The following is a 16,709-nucleotide window of genomic DNA, read 5'->3' on the forward strand; positions in this document are numbered from 1 at the left end:
GACACAAGCTCACGTCTTGACGAGTGCAAAAGCGATCGTCGACCAAGCAGCAAACCAAGGACAACGAGGGAGCTAGAACGGAAGCACAAGCGACGAAGAGGTGAGACAACGCCAGCTGTCAAAAGCGCGAAACCGAGACAAATAGTCGTTTGCAAAGAAAGGCAGCCCGGCGCACAATTGGCAGGGCAACGGAGCGTGGCGGCAGAGGGCAGGGCGCACAGGCGAGCAAGCGCGTCTTCGGCAACGTTTCGCTTTGGCCAATTGGATGCGAAGCGATGGGTTACTACAGTCCACACGAAGGCGGTTCAAACCACTCTTTTTCTTCGCAGGAAGTCCGGTCGCTTGCACACTAAAATTCGCGCCGAGTTGAGCTCGCCGTTGGTGCTCCTCCTTACTGTACCTCGCTAAGCGCACACACTGCAGCGAGCACCGCCGTATGCTCTTCTGCAACGACGGCGGACGAATCCCCTATCACGATAATGACGGATGAAGACTGCAATATACTGCAAGTTCAACACAGGACTTGAACCATCTCCGAACGGCGAGCACATGACCGACGCCAAGGAGGCATCAGAGAAGGAGGGAGACAAGGGCTCGGCATACAAGCCCGGGTCGGCAGGTTTGCTGAGCTTGCTGATGACAAGCGGGGCTGAAAGTTTTGAGGACATGAGAAAAAGTGACCGATCTGAAGCTGACAGGCACCAGGCAAGGGACATCCTGTAACTTACACAGCCGAGTGTGATTGTATCGAGAGAGAGAGGGAGAAGGAGAGGGAGAAGGAAAAGGGGTGCAGGAGCAGCAGCAGGAGCAGGAGCAGGAGCAGCAGCAGCAGCAGCGGGGACAGCAACGCCGAACTAGGTTGCCAACCTTCCTTCTGGCGCTATGCTCGCCGTGCTGGCCGTGCATGGTTGCAACGGCACAGCACGGCCAAGAGCAGCGACTGACTGACACAGGGATGCAGGTTGTGCCTCGCCGATGCACGGCCGTTCTGCTGGCGTCGGGAGACGAGAGCGAGAGAGGGGTGGTAAAACCAACACCTTGTTGCTTGTTCGAGCCTGCAGCTGCAGCCGCCTGCCAGCAAAGCGGACTCGGAAAGGCTAAAAGAACGTCGGTCGGTCCGCATGAAATCGTGTGAATTTTTGAGGCGCAAAAAAAAGAGGGACCGCAATTCGCCCTTCTGCCGCCGCTGTCTTCTCTCGATGTCGAGAGGTTCTTGTGCTTCCGGCTCGGCGATGGTTTACACAGTTGCGAGAGTCAGAGGGAGGCTGCAAAAACAAACAACTCGAAGGTCGGTCTTTCGAATCTCGAATCACAGTGATGCCCGATTCGCAGGACGATTGTGTCGATGAACGTGAATCCCTAGTCTGACTATCCTTATCTCCAGAGGTGGGGAGCAGATCGACCGTCCTTTCATCTGTCAAGGGTTGAACTACGAGGCGATCGTGACCACTGCTTGGTGCGCCATGCTGACCTTACTGCAGCAAGGACTCCGATGCTTGTGGCTGCGAAATGCGGACCGGGTTGACATGATCCTTCTGTGCAGAAACATCGAGACGCCGTCATTGAATCGGGATCGGAATCGGTCGCTAGGAACCAGGTATACCCGATTCAAGTTTCAAGTCACAGTCCCTGGCCGCAGTTTTTTCTTCTTCTTCTTCGCTTCGGTGTGTGGGCAACAAATTTCCAGCAAAATTTTGAAAATTCGATACAGTGCTGGAGAGACGAAAAAACTTCGCAGAGCTTCAACGGCACAGGCGAGGGTGTCGCAAAGGTATATAACCTTGGGTTTTTCGCGCATGCCTCTTGTCTTCTCTCCAAGATCATAGTGAGTATCACACCCACCCCCCAACCATCCGCCAATCCATTTCCAGCCTTCGTTCGTTGTTCAGCAACGCTCTACAACGGCCGCTCCGACTGCTTCCACTCTGCAACTTCATCCTCTTCACTCCCGCCCGTCGGCACCCCTTGTCCATCCTGGTTCGGTCCAACTGACTCTTTTGCGCCGCTCGTCTTCGCCTTCCTCTCCCTCGCAGCTTTACGGAATCACTTAATAAAGTCGATTTCCGATTCTTCATGCTCAATTGCATGTCACCTTATTCAGTCTAGTAGATGAAACCCGAGTGTTTGCCGCCCTTTACGACAGTGAGGCTACATCAAGGGCCTTGTCGTTGCTCTCACTTGTGAGGGTAACGATTCTAGCCGCCCGCCGAGGACCTTTGCCCGAGGAGCAACATGGCTTGCGACCTTTAGTGGGAGCTTGTTCCTGAGCTCCGAGGGAGGGTTGGCCGCTCGTTTCTGATAGACCCTTCGCTTTCTTTCAAGCTTCGGTATTTGGTCGACACTTTGCACAGCAGCTGGAGTTTTGGACAAGGGACTTTGGATCTAGTGTTTTCTCGCAATGATATGATTTTCACGCTATCAACGTGTTTGTGATGCCTGCCTGTCTACTCTCTATTTCGACATCATTGTGTGAGTTGAATGGTCAAGGCATGCTTGCGTCGAGGTCTGAAAGCGATGCTCGACCGCTCAACATGGCCGTCCATAAAAAGATCGTCGCCGACCGTAGAGTGCGATGCATGCGAAGGAAAAAAAAAGGCGTGGTGTGAGATCGATGAGAGATCCAGCATCTCATCTCTCACCTCGCTTAGATCTGCTTCTGCACGAGTGCGATGCACGCATGCTACACGGCCTTCTGTTTTCATTCTACCTACTCAACCTCCCAAAACGCTCCAGCTAATGCTACATGCCTTTCCAACCGTCGACTTCCGAGGACAGCCAACAGTAAGTAGACTGTACTAGATGAGACAGACAAAGAACGGCCCTTGAAGAACAGATCAGCAGCAGGAGGAAGATCCCCCGATCCGGCTTTTTTTTCGCTGCTCGGAAGACAGAGAGAGAGACGCAGAAGAGAAACAGACACGCATTTTCTCCATTTTCCTGCCGCGCGCGTGGCTGGCAGGCCGGCTGGATGGCTGGCTGGCTGTGGCGGGCCCAAATAACACACGCACGCACGCTCCGCTCGAAACTGCACAGAAAAAGCCCTCTTGGAGCTCGGCGGGCTTGTGGGCCAACTCAGCTGGCTGCTGATTTTGGCTCAGTGAGTGAGTGAGTGAGCGCACAGCGGTGTACGTGTGTCTCTGAGTGTTTGTGTTGCTTTTGGCCCCTTTGGATTCCAACGTGGTTCGCTCGTTCCATCGTCATTTGCAACACCGCTCCAGACTCCTCATCGTTGCTACCTCACCATTCCTTTCAAACTCGACTCGCATCTCTCCTCCTTCCTCTTGTCTTGCTTACTTTTCGCGAGCTTACCCTGGGCTTGCAGATCACCATCGGCTGGGCGACCTTTGCACCATACAGCATCCGCACACGACCAGCATTTCGAAAGCATACAGGCCAGCCTCGTCTCGTAGATCTAGTACTTCCATCCATACCCACACTCAGCATCCCGCCTCGGCTTTCACTACCTCCTACGAGCCATCCCATAGACCCTGTCAACCGGATCTCTCGGCTCTTCAACACTACAACGACACGTACCCCGAGCACCATCGCTTTCAAAACAGAACCTTCGGTTTTGCCTGAACAGTGCCGACTCCGAGACAGAAGCTTCGAACTTTCCCGTGCGACTTTGTGCAAAAGCACACGCCAGCCACCTCGAAGCACTCGTCGAGACAGAGCATCCGTCCAGGCGTGTGAGCCCTGATACAAGATAGAAATCTCGCAGCTATTGCCTGATTCACCCTGGCTTGTCAGACCGCGCAACCCTCACCCTCTAGAAAAGCCCCACAATGCTGTCATCCGGCGGAGGCTCGTCCATACGCAAGAAGCGGAACTTCAAGGGGCTTCAGCTTGCCGAATCGCCCCTCGCCAGCCCTGTAGACGCATCGGCAACAACACCATCACAAGATACAGCCGAAGGCTCGGCCGCCTCGAATGCTTCCACGATCGGCAAGTCCTCGACCGTGACACCTGGCGGATCGCTCTCGCTCAAACCCAGAAATGCGCTAGATACAGAACCCAACTCAGGCGCCAACTACCACAACAAGTTGACGCAGCAGCTGGCCAACTTGGAACTCGGCGTCGAGTACAAGCTCGACTTGAAAAACGAGGACCTCAAGACGCTCTCGGAACTCGGTGCTGGCAATGGCGGCACCGTCACCAAGGTGCTGCACGAGAAGAGCGGCACTGTCATGGCCAAAAAGGTTGTCTTCATTGATGCCAAGCCTAGCGTGCGCAAACAGATCCTGCGAGAGCTCCAGATCCTACACGAGTGCAACTCGCCGTACATTGTGTCGTTCTACGGCGCTTACCTCAACGAACCGCACATCTGCATGTGTATGGAATTCATGGACAGGGACTCGCTGGACGGTATCTACAAGAAGTATGGGCCCATCTCGCCCGAAATCTGCGGCAAGATTGCCGTCGTCGTCGCACACGGTCTCACCTACCTCTACGACGTGCACCGCATCATCCACCGCGACGTCAAGCCGAGCAACATCCTCGTCAACAGTGCAGGCCAGATCAAGATCTGCGACTTTGGCGTGAGTGGCGAGCTGATCAATAGCATCGCAGACACGTTTGTCGGCACCAGCACCTACATGTCACCGGAGCGTATCCAAGGCGACCAGTACAGCGTCAAGTCCGATGTCTGGAGTTTGGGCGTGTCGATCATCGAGCTGGCGCTTGGTCGCTTCCCTTTCGCAGACAATGGAGGTGAGGACGATGACGACGATGACGACTCGGATGTGGACGATGCTTTCCTGAATGAAGATCTGGCAGGAACGCTGTCGCCGACCAAACCAGCGCCCAGAATCTCCCTCGGCAACAAGGACAAGGCCAAGCAGAAGCGCAGGAGATCCAAGCCGGCCGGTGTCAGTCTGGAAGGCTCGAGCCACCAAATGTCGATCCTGGACCTGCTGCAGCACATTGTCAACGAGCCGCCGCCCAAGCTACCGGAGGGCAAGTTCCCCAAGCTCATGGAAGAATTTGTCAACCTATGTCTGCTCAAGGATCCAGCCAAGCGTCCTACACCCAAAGATCTGACCAAGCATCGATACGTGATCGAGGCGGAGTCGGCCAGGATCGACTTGAAGGCATGGACGGATGGGATGAAGTAAAGGGTTTCCACAACGAGAACACACCGGCACCTTCTGGTCTCGAATGCATTGTCATTGCAAGTTATTCTTTTCGTGATCGCGTTCTGATCTGTGGTATGGCTATTGGCTGTTCCACCTTGACAGGTTGAGAGTAAAGAGGCGTGAGAACAATCAGCAGCCGCTCGACCACCATCCTTCAGTTGCTGCGACGATCGAAAGTTGCCGTGAGAAGCCTCTTTGCCAGCAAGCGACCGTCTAGTAAATTCCGAGATGCAAGAGCGGTGGCCAGGAAAGAGAGAAGGCGATGACGGAAGGCAGGGCCACAAAGCTTCGGAACGAGCTGCGTTAGATTGCAAGATGGCCAACCGCGGACACAGCCGCGGGGCGGATTTAAGCAGCCGACAGAAATCTCACCACTCGCCTCCACCAAGACCGCTCTGCGCACCGACCAAACACTGAGACGAGAAACAGTAGAGCCTGTGTTGAACATATTTAAGTATTCGAGACGCCTTGTTTGGCCTCATCCGTCCTTGGTGATCCTCATCCAACGTCAACTGCCCTCAGTACCATGGTCGAGCACAGCGTCAGAGTTCACGCAGACAAAGATGGTAACTTCCGCCGTCAGGTGTCGGCCTTCCGTAACACCATCTCCAAGGACGGGCCGCACCAGCCAGAAAAGGGCCGCTACATTCTCTACTGCGCCCTCATCTGCCCCTGGGCTTGCCGTGCGCTGCACACTCGCGCGCTCAAAGAGCTCGAGAATATCATCGATGTGGCCATCGTGCACCATGCTCTGACACCGAGCGGCTGGACATTTGAAAAGACCGACGAGGTCGAGACCGGCGACCCGCTGTACGGGCTTGAGAACACCAAGCAGCTCTACTTGAAGGCGGATCCCAACTACACGGCAAGATACACGGTGCCCGTTCTGTGGGACAAGAAGCTGGAAACCATTGTCAACAACGAGTCGTCCGAGATCATCCGCATTCTCTACACGGCCTTTGACGACCTGTTGCCCGACAATTGCCCAGCGAAAGGCAAAACGTATTACCCGACCGACAATGCCAAGGCGATCCAGAAGATCGACGAACTCAACGAGTGGATCTATTCCTCGATCAACAATGGTGTTTACAAGACCGGCTTCGCTACGACCCAAGACGTATACGATAAGGAGGTGGACAACCTCTTCTCGGCGCTCGACCGTCTTGAGAAGCTCTTGTCGGACGGTCGAGACTATCTCGTTCCCGAAATTGGGCTCAGCGATGCCGACATCCGTCTGTACCCGACGCTGGCCCGATTTGACGTGGCCTACTACACACTATTCCGATGCAACGTCAAGATGATCCGCCATGACTATCCGCACATTCACCGCTACCTGCGCCGGCTCTACTGGAACGAAAAGGCGTTTAGGGATTACACCAACTTCAGCCACATCAAGAAGGGTTATGCCGGTGCGGGAGCCAACAAGGGCCTCGAGCCGAGGGGTCCGCTGCCCCATATGCTTCCTCTGGATGCCTGAGGTGGCGAATGATGATTCTCAGAATGCTTTGTTTGGTTGGACAATGCGAAAACATGGCATCGTCGTCTGTGTGCTCGCGCGGATACCGGTTGAACTTGAGACAGTGTCGCTGGTTGCCCCGCGGTTGCTGTGCTGTCCTCGACATGTCGCACCACCTATCCCTACCAAGTGACAGCTAGGTGGCGCTCGGCAAGATGGCCAGGATTAATATGGAAAGAAAGAGCAACCAACGGTGATGGAAGCGAGAAATCGCATGAATGGAGAGGGAGGGACCGGGCTGCCTGTACCCAGAGCCTTGGAAATTGGCTCGGGCGGGCGCTGCTTGCTGCAAGGGTGCGTGCGGTGACGACAAAAGTTCGGGGGCGTTGTTGTTGCTGAGATTGGTTCTCACGACCCTGACCCTCGCGATGGTCTTGACTGTGGGGTGCAGGAAAAGAGTCAAGATCGGAACCCCCCTTCTTTTGCATCGATCTGACCCCACTTTACGGTGCAAGGAGCAGCAGTACACAGCAACCAGGACAGCAGGACAGCAGGAAAGCAATAATTAACGCAGCAAAGTCGACGGTGACAGCGAACCTTGTTGACGGACCCTGAATCTTCTTATGTGCTGCTGCGCGGCCCCCATTTTCCCGCCATTGGTTGAAAGAAGAAGCGGTGCAGAGTCCTCAAAAGGGCCACACAGGCATGCCGGTGAATGGATCCCGTCACTTTGCTCTCTAAGCTAAAGACCGTGGGAGAAGGGCACACAAAGCGCGGGCTGAGACCGAGGCTCGCGCATGTACATTACGAGCGAGCGAAGGACGGTGGCGCCAGCATGTGCCGCAGGCGAGTGGCGCGTGTCCCTGAAAACGAGGCAACTCGCTGTACTGTACTGTCAATAAAGTGGCGCAGAGGTGCCTGGCTCCTGGGCCGGCATTTGCTTACGAGAGGTTGTTCTGCGACCAAGGTGATGGCGGTTCATCGTCATCCGATGGTATCGAGGAACGTGACCAGCCTATGGTAGGTAGTTCGGTAGTTACTGCAAGGTGCTGCTAAACAGACTTGATGCAGGTTCGGATGAACCCAACTTGTACGATATGCATCCTTTCTTGCTCCGCTCCAGTAAGAAGCTGCCAGAGGCTTGCTTGCTTGTCATTTCGAGCCATGCAGGTCCTTGCAATCTGCTGGCTCGCGCGAGCGGCGAGAGCATGCATGCGACCCGCAACCACTTGGTACACGTACAACGGAAAGCCGAAACGAGCCGACTTGCAAAAGGCGTCATTGTCGAGGATGTCGCTGTGTGTGTGTTCTTTCATATGAAGACCTTTTCTCTGCAGGCTAGCTATTTAGCCTGCCCATGGCTTGGACAGCGCAGACCTGCTGTTGCTGCTGCTCGAGACCATTCACCCCCACATGCAGAGCCTAGATATTAACCTTACTGTCGAATGAGAGCTGTGGGGCTTGTTGCAAGCAGCACCCTGGCATCCGTTTCACTCTCGGGCATATTTGAGAGATCTTGTCGCCGCTTCTAGCTCGGACTTTGTTGGCTAGAACGAGATGAGGAATACAAGAAAGGTTTTCGCGGTGGTGTGCAGTGCAGTGCTGCATCGCCTCAGCACGGCTCAGCACCGGCTAGCTGCAATGCGAGAGAAGAGGGTTTTGCACCAAAAAGGCTTCTGACAGCTGTAGCAGCACCCCTGAAAAATAACACTAATTACAAGAACACAATACAGTGAAAACAAAAAATGAGACAGGCAACAGGGCGCTCGAGCTCGCTTGTGTCACAGCGAGCGAGCGAGTGAGTGAGCGAGAATGCCGTTCGCGTGCGTGTGTGTCGGGTCGGATTGTGCTTGTGCTCGCGCTGCTTCGAGACGCTGTCACATTGGCCTTCGCGACGCTCTCAAATGCCCCCGCACCTTAACTCACTTGATGTGATACTTTTATTTTTTATTTTGAGAACAACAGACACAGAGAGAGAGAGAGAAAGAAAGAAAGAAAGAAAGAAAGAAAGAAAGAAAGAAAGAAAGAAAGAGAGAGAGATTGTGTGTGTGAGAGCAAGCAGCAGGAAGCGTGTGGGTCTTCCTGCTGCTTGCTCTGCCCATTCCTCCTTCGGACAATCACGTCGGTCGGGACCAGTTCCTTGATTCCATCATCACCATCGCTATCACTACCACGACCGCCGTCACCACCATATCTCGATTCCATCTATTCCACGTCGCCCTGCACGCTCTTTTCCCACACCGGATCGCCTTTCTCCAGCCTCGACGCACGCTTGTCGTTCTCGCTTCGCAAGCACGCCTGCTCCCATTCCAAACACCCTCTTTTGACCTCGACTTGCAGACACGCCCGCGCACCATCTTTTGCTTCGTATCGCTTCATCCCTCTCCGAATCACGGCGCAGTCTTTTGCAGCACACGCCTCCATCGGATCTGCTCAACGAAACGCCGTTCCTCGCGAGCAGCTGCGCAACGTACCATGCGATTCGTGCAGTCCTTTACGCTCTCTACCGGCCTCTGATCATCCCTGCCCGTGCAAATCGCACGCTCATCACGCTAGCTTGATCGACATGGCCTCATCCGCCTCGGCCTACACCGGTCCCACTGCCGTCGCTTCTCGAGACAGAGCATCAGCCAACCGGCACTACGCGCCGCAACATTCCTTTCTCCCATCCACAGACTCGGCAGTCAGCCTCGACACTCCATTTTCTTCCCGCTTCGAACGCGCCGCCTCGGTTCAACAACCAGCCATGGCATCTTGGGCCTCTACATCATCCGCCGTCCATGCAGACGCCAGCATCATGGCCTCCGAAGTGGACGGGACCGACGACGACGAGTACGACTCTCACGCCGAAGAACACGTCGTGGCGTTGCACGACTTCAATTCCATCAATGCCACCTGCCTCTCCTTCCAAGCCGGTCAGGTCATCAAGGTCTACAACCGTGATCCGTCTGGCTGGTGGGACGGCGAACTCGATGGTCAGCGCGGCTGGTTCCCCAGCAATTACGTGGACCAGGAGGCCGTCTACGTCTCGGACGACGGTCACAACGACAGCTACTCGTACGATGATAGCCACCAGCTTCGCAACTCGACCACCTCGCAAAGCTCGTCCGACTTTGACAGTGTCGCCGGCTATCGCCCCGCAGATCAAGCTGCTCTCCAACACGAGCGATTCTTCTCGGCCGCCTCGTCGCGCTCATCCACACCCACAGAAGACCGCGGCGATGGCGGCGTCCTCGACCCCATCCTTCACGCCATCTCGCTCCTCCGAAATGCTGTTCGTGCCAACCGCGTCGCCCACTTCCAGCCGTCCACCGCCTGCGTTATTTCCTCGGTCCGCTCCGTTTTGTCCGCCACCGACTGCCTCACACGCGAATCTGCCGTCCTCAAGACAAATCCGCACCTCGCCCGCGAGCGCAAAGCCATCCTCTCGGAGCTCAGTAAGCTCGTTGCACAAGCGCGCAGAGCCTCTGCGCCTATGGTCGACGAGACACAACGGCCGAATGAGATGGATGCCATGCTCGCTCTTGCAGACACGGTTCTTGCCAACGTGCGCACTTTTATAGAAGTCGCACTCGAATGCGGGGTGCCCGTCCCCGACCGTCGTTCCTCGGTTTACGATGATCTCTACGCAAAACGCGGTACCTCGCAAGCCAGTGGCCCCGAATTGGACAAGACGCCCACCCCTGGGTACTCGCAGATCCGCGATTCCGGCGCCAGAAGTCACGCTTCCCACGTCTCGGCACGTCAATTGCAGTATAGCGATCATCCTGATACCGCGCAAAGCAATGCCGACTTGCATCGCCCCTACGCCCAGCGTCGTCATCCCTCGGACGGTTCCGTGGGATCCTCCGATGGCGGTGCCCAAGCCATTGCTCAAGCACGTTCCATGACCCAGCGCCAGCTCGACGGAGGCCGCGCTGAAGTCGTCGCTGCTGCTGTCGCTCACCACCTCGGCATGGCCCGCTCGCGCTCCGACTCGAGCTCCGACTCGCCGGAATCGGCGTCAGGCCACGATACTGGCTCACATCACGGCTCGACTGGCTCTACCGCCGGCGACGACGATGGGCCGCCGAGCCCCATCGAACGCACGGCCTACGAGGTCATGCAGCGGCTCAGCGTCACAAACGACCAGCTGCTGTCCATCATTGCGGCTTTCATCGGCCACGTTCACACCCACACCTCCGAGAGCCATGCGTCCAGCTACGCATACCTCATCGACATGACGCGCGAGGCTGTGGTTGGCGTTCGCAATCTTTTGCTGGTGGTAGAAGCCGTCAACAACAACGTCGTGCTACAGCAGATCCGCCCGCGAGAGACGTCGATCCTGTGGGAGACGCGTGAGAACCTGTACGAAGCGACGACGCAGCTCGTCACCGCAGCGCGTGTCGTCACATCGGCGCCCTCGGCCTCGATCACGGCGGGCTCGGTTGCCGAAGCCGAAGACAAGTCGCGCCTGCTCCAGGCTGCCACGAGCGTCTTGCGAACCGGCGGTGAGTGTGTCGGAGCGGTGCGACTTTGCATCGACCGTCTCGATCCCACCTTCACCATTGCCTTGCCCGAACCTTCGCGAACTCGTCATTCGCAAACCAATGAGCATCCGCGGACCTCGACCGTGCGCGAGCAAGACCACCAGCCGCAACGGGACCAGGCGCTCGACGACAGCAGCCGCAATGACCTTCGAAGGAAGAACACGCTCTCATTCCTCGGTCGCAAAGCGACGAGTCTGTCCCTGCTTAAGCAGAACTACGAGCGAGATGAGCACCAACATGAATTTGACGACATCGATGAGGACGAGCAGAGCGAAGAGGACCTGGCAGCAAGCAAGCTCAGATCCAAATCTACGCAGCTGGGCGCGCGCCCACCTTATGCTGCGATGGATCGATCATCGTCGCTGCAGGCGTCGAGTTCCGATCCTGTAGAACGCATCGCACAGCATGCACAGTCTCGCAGTATAGATGCGAGAGGTCCTGAACCAAAGGCTGCCTCGCTTATCAGCAGCAGCGGCAGCGGCTCTGGTGCTGGTTCGTCTGTCGGAGCGCTCTCGCAGGATGGGCTCAGAACGTCGCTCTCGACGATTCAGTCGCTTCGTTCCGAGGTCACGGGAGAGACCTCCGCCCGCCCTTCGCTCGAGATGCAAAAGGTGGCAGCTGCCGTCCCCGACGCACATACCACCGCACAAACGGCAGCAAAGCAATTGGCTGGGGGCGTGGTCGATCGTCAGTCGATGTACAGGGAACAGAGGGCTCCCTCGGTCTCGATCGAGTCTCGCTACATGGCTCCCGACTACGAGACCTCGGACGTCGTGTGCAACTCGGAAGGCCAGGTCACCGGCGCCACCTTGAAGGCGCTCGTGGAAAAGATGACGCCGCACGATACCATGATCGAGGCTACGTTTTCGACTGCCTTCTTCCTGTGCTTCCGGATGTTCACCTCGCCGCAAGAGCTGCTCGAGGCGTTGGTCGCTCGTTTCGAGATGCGACCTCCCGCCGACGTGCCCATGAGCGAGGCGGACATGACGCGCTGGAACGACAAGAAGCTGGTGCCCGTGCGTCTGCGCGTGCTCAATCTACTGAAAAGCTGGCTCGAGAACCAATGGAATCCATCGACGGATCGCGTCATCTTGCAGCAGCTCATCATATTGGCCGAACGATGGACCGGCGCCGGCCCTATCTCGGGGCCTGCACATCGCCTGGCCGAGCTGGCGCGCAAACGTCTGGACGGAGCCACGCAAAAGACTACCGTGTTGGTGGGCAACACGAGAGGACCGGGTAGCTTGCAGCGCGTTATCTCGTCCGAACGCGTGAAAGGTGGTCTGGGCCTTGCTATGACGGAGGCCTCGCAAATGTACGCGCCTTCGGCTTTCTCGAAAGGCGGCGCTTTGCCCCCGACGTCGGTGGTATCCAAGACGCTGCTGTCGAACCTGCGAAACGACAACTTTGACAGGATCAGCATCCTGGACTTTGACCCGCTCGAGCTTGCGCGCCAGCTGACCATCCTGGACAGCAAACTGTACTGCGCCATTCAGCCAGAGGAGCTTCTCGGATCCAAGTTTACCAAGGAGACGAAGGCGGCGGGCGTGGCTGAAGACGTGCACGTCAAGAGCATGTCGTCCATGTCGACGAGGATCACGGGCTGGATCAGCGAGTGCATCCTGGGCGAGGCGGATGCCAGAAAGCGCACGCAGCTGCTCAAGTTCTTCATCAAGCTGGGCGACCGTTGCGAGCAGCTCAACAACTTCCACACGCTCATGGCGATTCAATGTGCGCTCAACTCGTCGACGATCGCACGATTGAAAAAGACATGGGACGGCCTGTCGACCAAGTACCGCGGCATGATGGACCACCAGCGGCGTGCGGTCGAGCACACGCGCAACTATGCAGGATATCGTGCGCGACTTCGCAATACGACGCCGCCGGCGATTCCCTTCCTAGGTCTGTTCTTGACCGATCTCACGTTCTGCCACGAGGGCAACGCGCCAACGCGACCTGCGCCGTCGAACCCGGAAAAGAAGCTACTCAACTTTGACAAGTACATCAAGATCAGCCGCATCGTGGGCGAGGTGCAGCGCTTCCAAGTGCCGTACAATCTGGTGGAAGTGCCCGAGATGCAGAAGTTCCTCAAGAGCGCGCTTGACGACGTGCAGGGTGCGCAGGGAGGTCGCGGTGCCGATGACCTGTATCGACGCAGTTTGCTGCTCGAACCGCGTGCTGGCAGCAAAGCGTCTGCGCCCGGTTCCTCGTCGACGGCATCACTGACAGGAAGCCTGGCGATGCGTCAGAGCAGCAACGGGGCGCCATCCGAGAACGGCAAGCTTGCTGGTCTGGATATCTTCAACTGGCGTGCGGACAAGGCGTGAGCAGGTGACGAACACAAGCTTGTGTAGGAACGGAAACATTTAGACGCTTATGCGCTTCTACTAATGCCATTCTTTTATATTCTCATGATTGGTCTTGAGCCTGTGTGTGAGCCACAGGGATTGAAAGGTCAAAGTGTCCACAACGTGCGGCGGAGAAGATGGGGCATAATGGCGGAGATGCGGCGAGAAGCCAAGGTCCAGGGGACCAGTTGCAACAGTTGAGCCAGAGCTAATGCTGTAGGCTTTTGCTGAAGAATCTCGGTCAATTGCAACACTCGGCTGAATCAGGAACAGGAGTGGAGCCGGGTTTGCAGACATAGACCGGCTGACCTCGAGCTGGGGAAGGATGAACGTCGATCCATGCCATGTATGAATGTGGCTGGCTGGGTGGCGAAGGAGAGACAGAGCATCGGTCAAAGACAGCGGAAAGATCCGGTCCTGTTGCTGCTCTACTGCGGAGAGCCAGGGCAAGAGCGAGAGAGAGAGAGGGAGAGGACGTCGGTCATTTTCCGTTTTAAGGAGAGACAGAGACAGAGAGTTATCCAATACAAAACACAAGCACGTGGATACAAATGTGTCCCGGTCAAGAGAGGAAGAGAGAAAGAGCGAATTGAAATCCTTCTGCGTGTCCAATCGTCGCATTTGAATTTTGCATGCGATCGCGCTCGGTGTGCCAGCCCGAATATCTCCACTTGTGCGTCACGCTGCGCCCAGTTGAAGCAGCAGAAAGAGGCAAAGACGGAAATAGGGAAAATTGCATTGCAATTGGGACGGACGGTTTGATCCGTCGTCATTCCGTCCTCGAGACAGAGAGAGAGTGAGAAAGAGTGAGATGAGAACAGTCATTTTGAACTTGGACTCGGCGTCGAAAATGGCTGAATTCTTCTCGCCCTCTTGCCCAGAGTGAGAGACAGAGACAGAAGTGCAGATTTGTGGACCGTGTCCGCACACCGCGGGCGGAGCGCTTCGAAGTTGATCGCTCTGGTTGCTGTTGGCCTCTCCACAAGCCGTCCCCCTCTCTCCATCCCACTCCATCCTCCTTCTCTTCATCCTGATCTGTCGTCGTTATCACCACCATCATCGAGCTGACATCGACAACAATCACTTTACAGAGATATCCTCCGCCCACGCCCGAGGAACCCGTTCTACCCACGTTACGAACCCTGACCAAATTGGCCGCGCTCCGCTGCAATGCTCGCCCGCTCGTTTGCTCAATCTGGCGCTCGTGCTGCTAGGAGCCTTGCGCTCCGAAGTGGCTCGGTCCGCATGGTGACACCCGCCGTTGCTCGACGATCGCTGCTCACCTCGGCTGCCCAGAAGACGTTTGCTCTTGGTGCTCAGAACACCACCTTTGCTGCTCAGAGGTAAGCTCTCCGGGCACGAATCGCAACAGCACATGCGCTTCCTGCTTCTTGGCAGACGCTTTGCATGCGTCGTTTACAGGAACGACAAAGACTGACTCCCATTGCCTTGCTGTCTGGCACCTTGCTGTCCATTGAATGATGACAACGTAAAGGAACTTCTCGTCCTCGCCGAGCCGCAAGGAGATCGTCAAGGTGCCTCAGATGGCCGAGTCCATCACCGAGGGTACTTTGAAACAGTGGAACAAGAAGGTTGGCGACTTTGTCAAGGCCGACGAAGAGGTTGCTACCATCGAGACCGACAAGGTGAGTTTGGCGTCGCGCGTTGAGAGAGCCTTGCCTTGCACGCGCTCTCGTTCTGCGTCGTTTAGCAGCAGAATTGTGTCTAACCCTCTTGTCTTTTCTCGTGCAGATCGACGTCTCGGTCAACGCTCCTCAATCCGGCACCATTGTTGAGGTGTTTGCCAACGAGGAGGACACCGTCGAGGTCGGCAAGGACCTCTTTAAGCTTGAACCCGGTGAGGCTCCCGCTGGCGGTGCCAGCTCTGGCGACAAGAAGGAGGAGGCCAAGGAAGAGAAGAAGGAGGACGACAAGCCCAAGAAGGAAGAGTCCAAGGAGCAGAAGCAGCCCGAGAAGAAGAGCGACGACAAGAAGCCGGCGCCCTCGGCCGACCCTCAGTCGCGTCCCTCAGCCGCTAGCTCGACGCCGCCGCCTTCCAAGTCCTCGTCGTCTTCGTCTTCCTCCGATTCCTCGTCCAAATCCTCCTCCTCCTCCTCCTCCTCCTCCTCTTCGTCGTCATCAAAATCGGGTGCTGCGAGCCGAGAGGAGAACCGCGTCAAGATGTCGCGCATGCGTCTGAGGATCGCCGAGCGCTTGAAGCAGTCGCAGAACACAGCGGCCTCGCTCACCACGTTCAACGAGATCGATATGTCGAACCTGATGGCATTCCGTGCACGACACAAGGACCGCATCCTCAAGGAGAAGGGCGTCAAGCTCGGCTTCATGTCTGCTTTTGCCAAGGCGTCGGCGCTCGCGCTCAAGGACGTGCCCGCTGCCAACGCCAGCATCGAGGGAGCGGGTCTGGGCGACACGATTGTCTACCGCGACTTTGTCGACCTTTCGGTGGCCGTTTCGACCGACAAGGGACTGGTGACGCCCGTGGTGAGGAACCTCGAGTCGATGTCGCTGCTCGAGATTGAGCAGGCGATCGCCGACCTGGGCAAGAAGGCGCGCGACAACAAGCTTACGCTCGAGGACATGAGCGGCGGCACTTTCACCATCAGCAACGGCGGCGTCTTTGGCTCGCTGTTCGGCACGCCCATCCTCAACTTGCCCGGCTCGGCCATCCTGGGCATGCACGCGGTCAAGGAGAAGGCATGGGTGGTCAACGGCAAGGTCGAGATCCGCCCCATCATGGTGGTTGCGCTTACGTACGACCACCGTCTGCTGGATGGCCGTGAGGCGGTGACGTTCCTGGTCAAGCTCAAGCAGTACATCGAGGACATGCCCAGCATGCTTCTTTAAAGATGGAACCTGCACTAGGCAAGGTTTCAGCTGTACGGAGCTATTGGCAGAAGTGCTGCTTACAGGCCTGTTGTTGGGGGCTTTGTAACGCAACCTCGTCCGGATTCATATAAATACTAGGTTTCTTTTGCGCTTGCCTTTACAGAGAGATCTGTGATTCGTGTGCGACGCTTTGGTTATGTGGATCACTGTGCGAGCAGCTGGACGAGACAAGATCGGGGAACGAGAGGCGATGATGTTCTGGCCTGATCGGGTGGATGTTCTTGAGCAAAGGCCTCGGCTTGTCGAGTCTCACCTCGTGACCATGATCTGCACACATGGAACGAAGAGGGAGGAAAGAGGAGGAGAGCCAGCCATGAGCGGGGCTCAATCAGCA

At 56.6% G+C, this 16,709-nt stretch overlaps 4 protein-coding genes across 4 annotated transcripts; all 4 read left to right on the top strand.

The window, feature by feature from the left end:
* Window positions 1-3,785: 3,785 nt before the first annotated feature.
* Window positions 3,786-5,114, top strand: EX895_004312 (uncharacterized protein; the record flags this gene model as incomplete). Its single annotated transcript, XM_029884907.1, has 1 exon — window positions 3,786-5,114. The coding sequence occupies one exon, from the start codon at window positions 3,786-3,788 to the stop codon at window positions 5,112-5,114; it is 1,329 nt and encodes a 442-aa protein (XP_029738657.1).
* A 547-nt stretch (window positions 5,115-5,661) lies between these two features.
* Window positions 5,662-6,612, top strand: EX895_004313 (uncharacterized protein; the record flags this gene model as incomplete). Its single annotated transcript, XM_029884908.1, has 1 exon — window positions 5,662-6,612. The coding sequence occupies one exon, from the start codon at window positions 5,662-5,664 to the stop codon at window positions 6,610-6,612; it is 951 nt and encodes a 316-aa protein (XP_029738658.1).
* Window positions 6,613-9,157: 2,545 nt separating this feature from the next.
* On the top strand, window positions 9,158-13,447 carry EX895_004314 (uncharacterized protein; the record flags this gene model as incomplete). Its single annotated transcript, XM_029884909.1, has 1 exon — window positions 9,158-13,447. The coding sequence occupies one exon, from the start codon at window positions 9,158-9,160 to the stop codon at window positions 13,445-13,447; it is 4,290 nt and encodes a 1,429-aa protein (XP_029738659.1).
* Window positions 13,448-14,638: 1,191 nt separating this feature from the next.
* EX895_004315 (uncharacterized protein) lies at window positions 14,639-16,333 on the top strand (the record flags this gene model as incomplete). Its single annotated transcript, XM_029884910.1, has 3 exons — window positions 14,639-14,811; window positions 14,964-15,114; window positions 15,221-16,333. The coding sequence occupies 3 exons, from the start codon at window positions 14,639-14,641 to the stop codon at window positions 16,331-16,333; spliced, it is 1,437 nt and encodes a 478-aa protein (XP_029738660.1).
* Between the last annotated feature and the right edge of the window lie 376 nt (window positions 16,334-16,709).

This window comes from Sporisorium graminicola, chromosome SGRAM_3 (assembly GCF_005498985.1).
Source record: "Sporisorium graminicola strain CBS 10092 chromosome SGRAM_3, whole genome shotgun sequence".
Taxonomy (NCBI): domain Eukaryota; kingdom Fungi; phylum Basidiomycota; class Ustilaginomycetes; order Ustilaginales; family Ustilaginaceae; genus Sporisorium; species Sporisorium graminicola.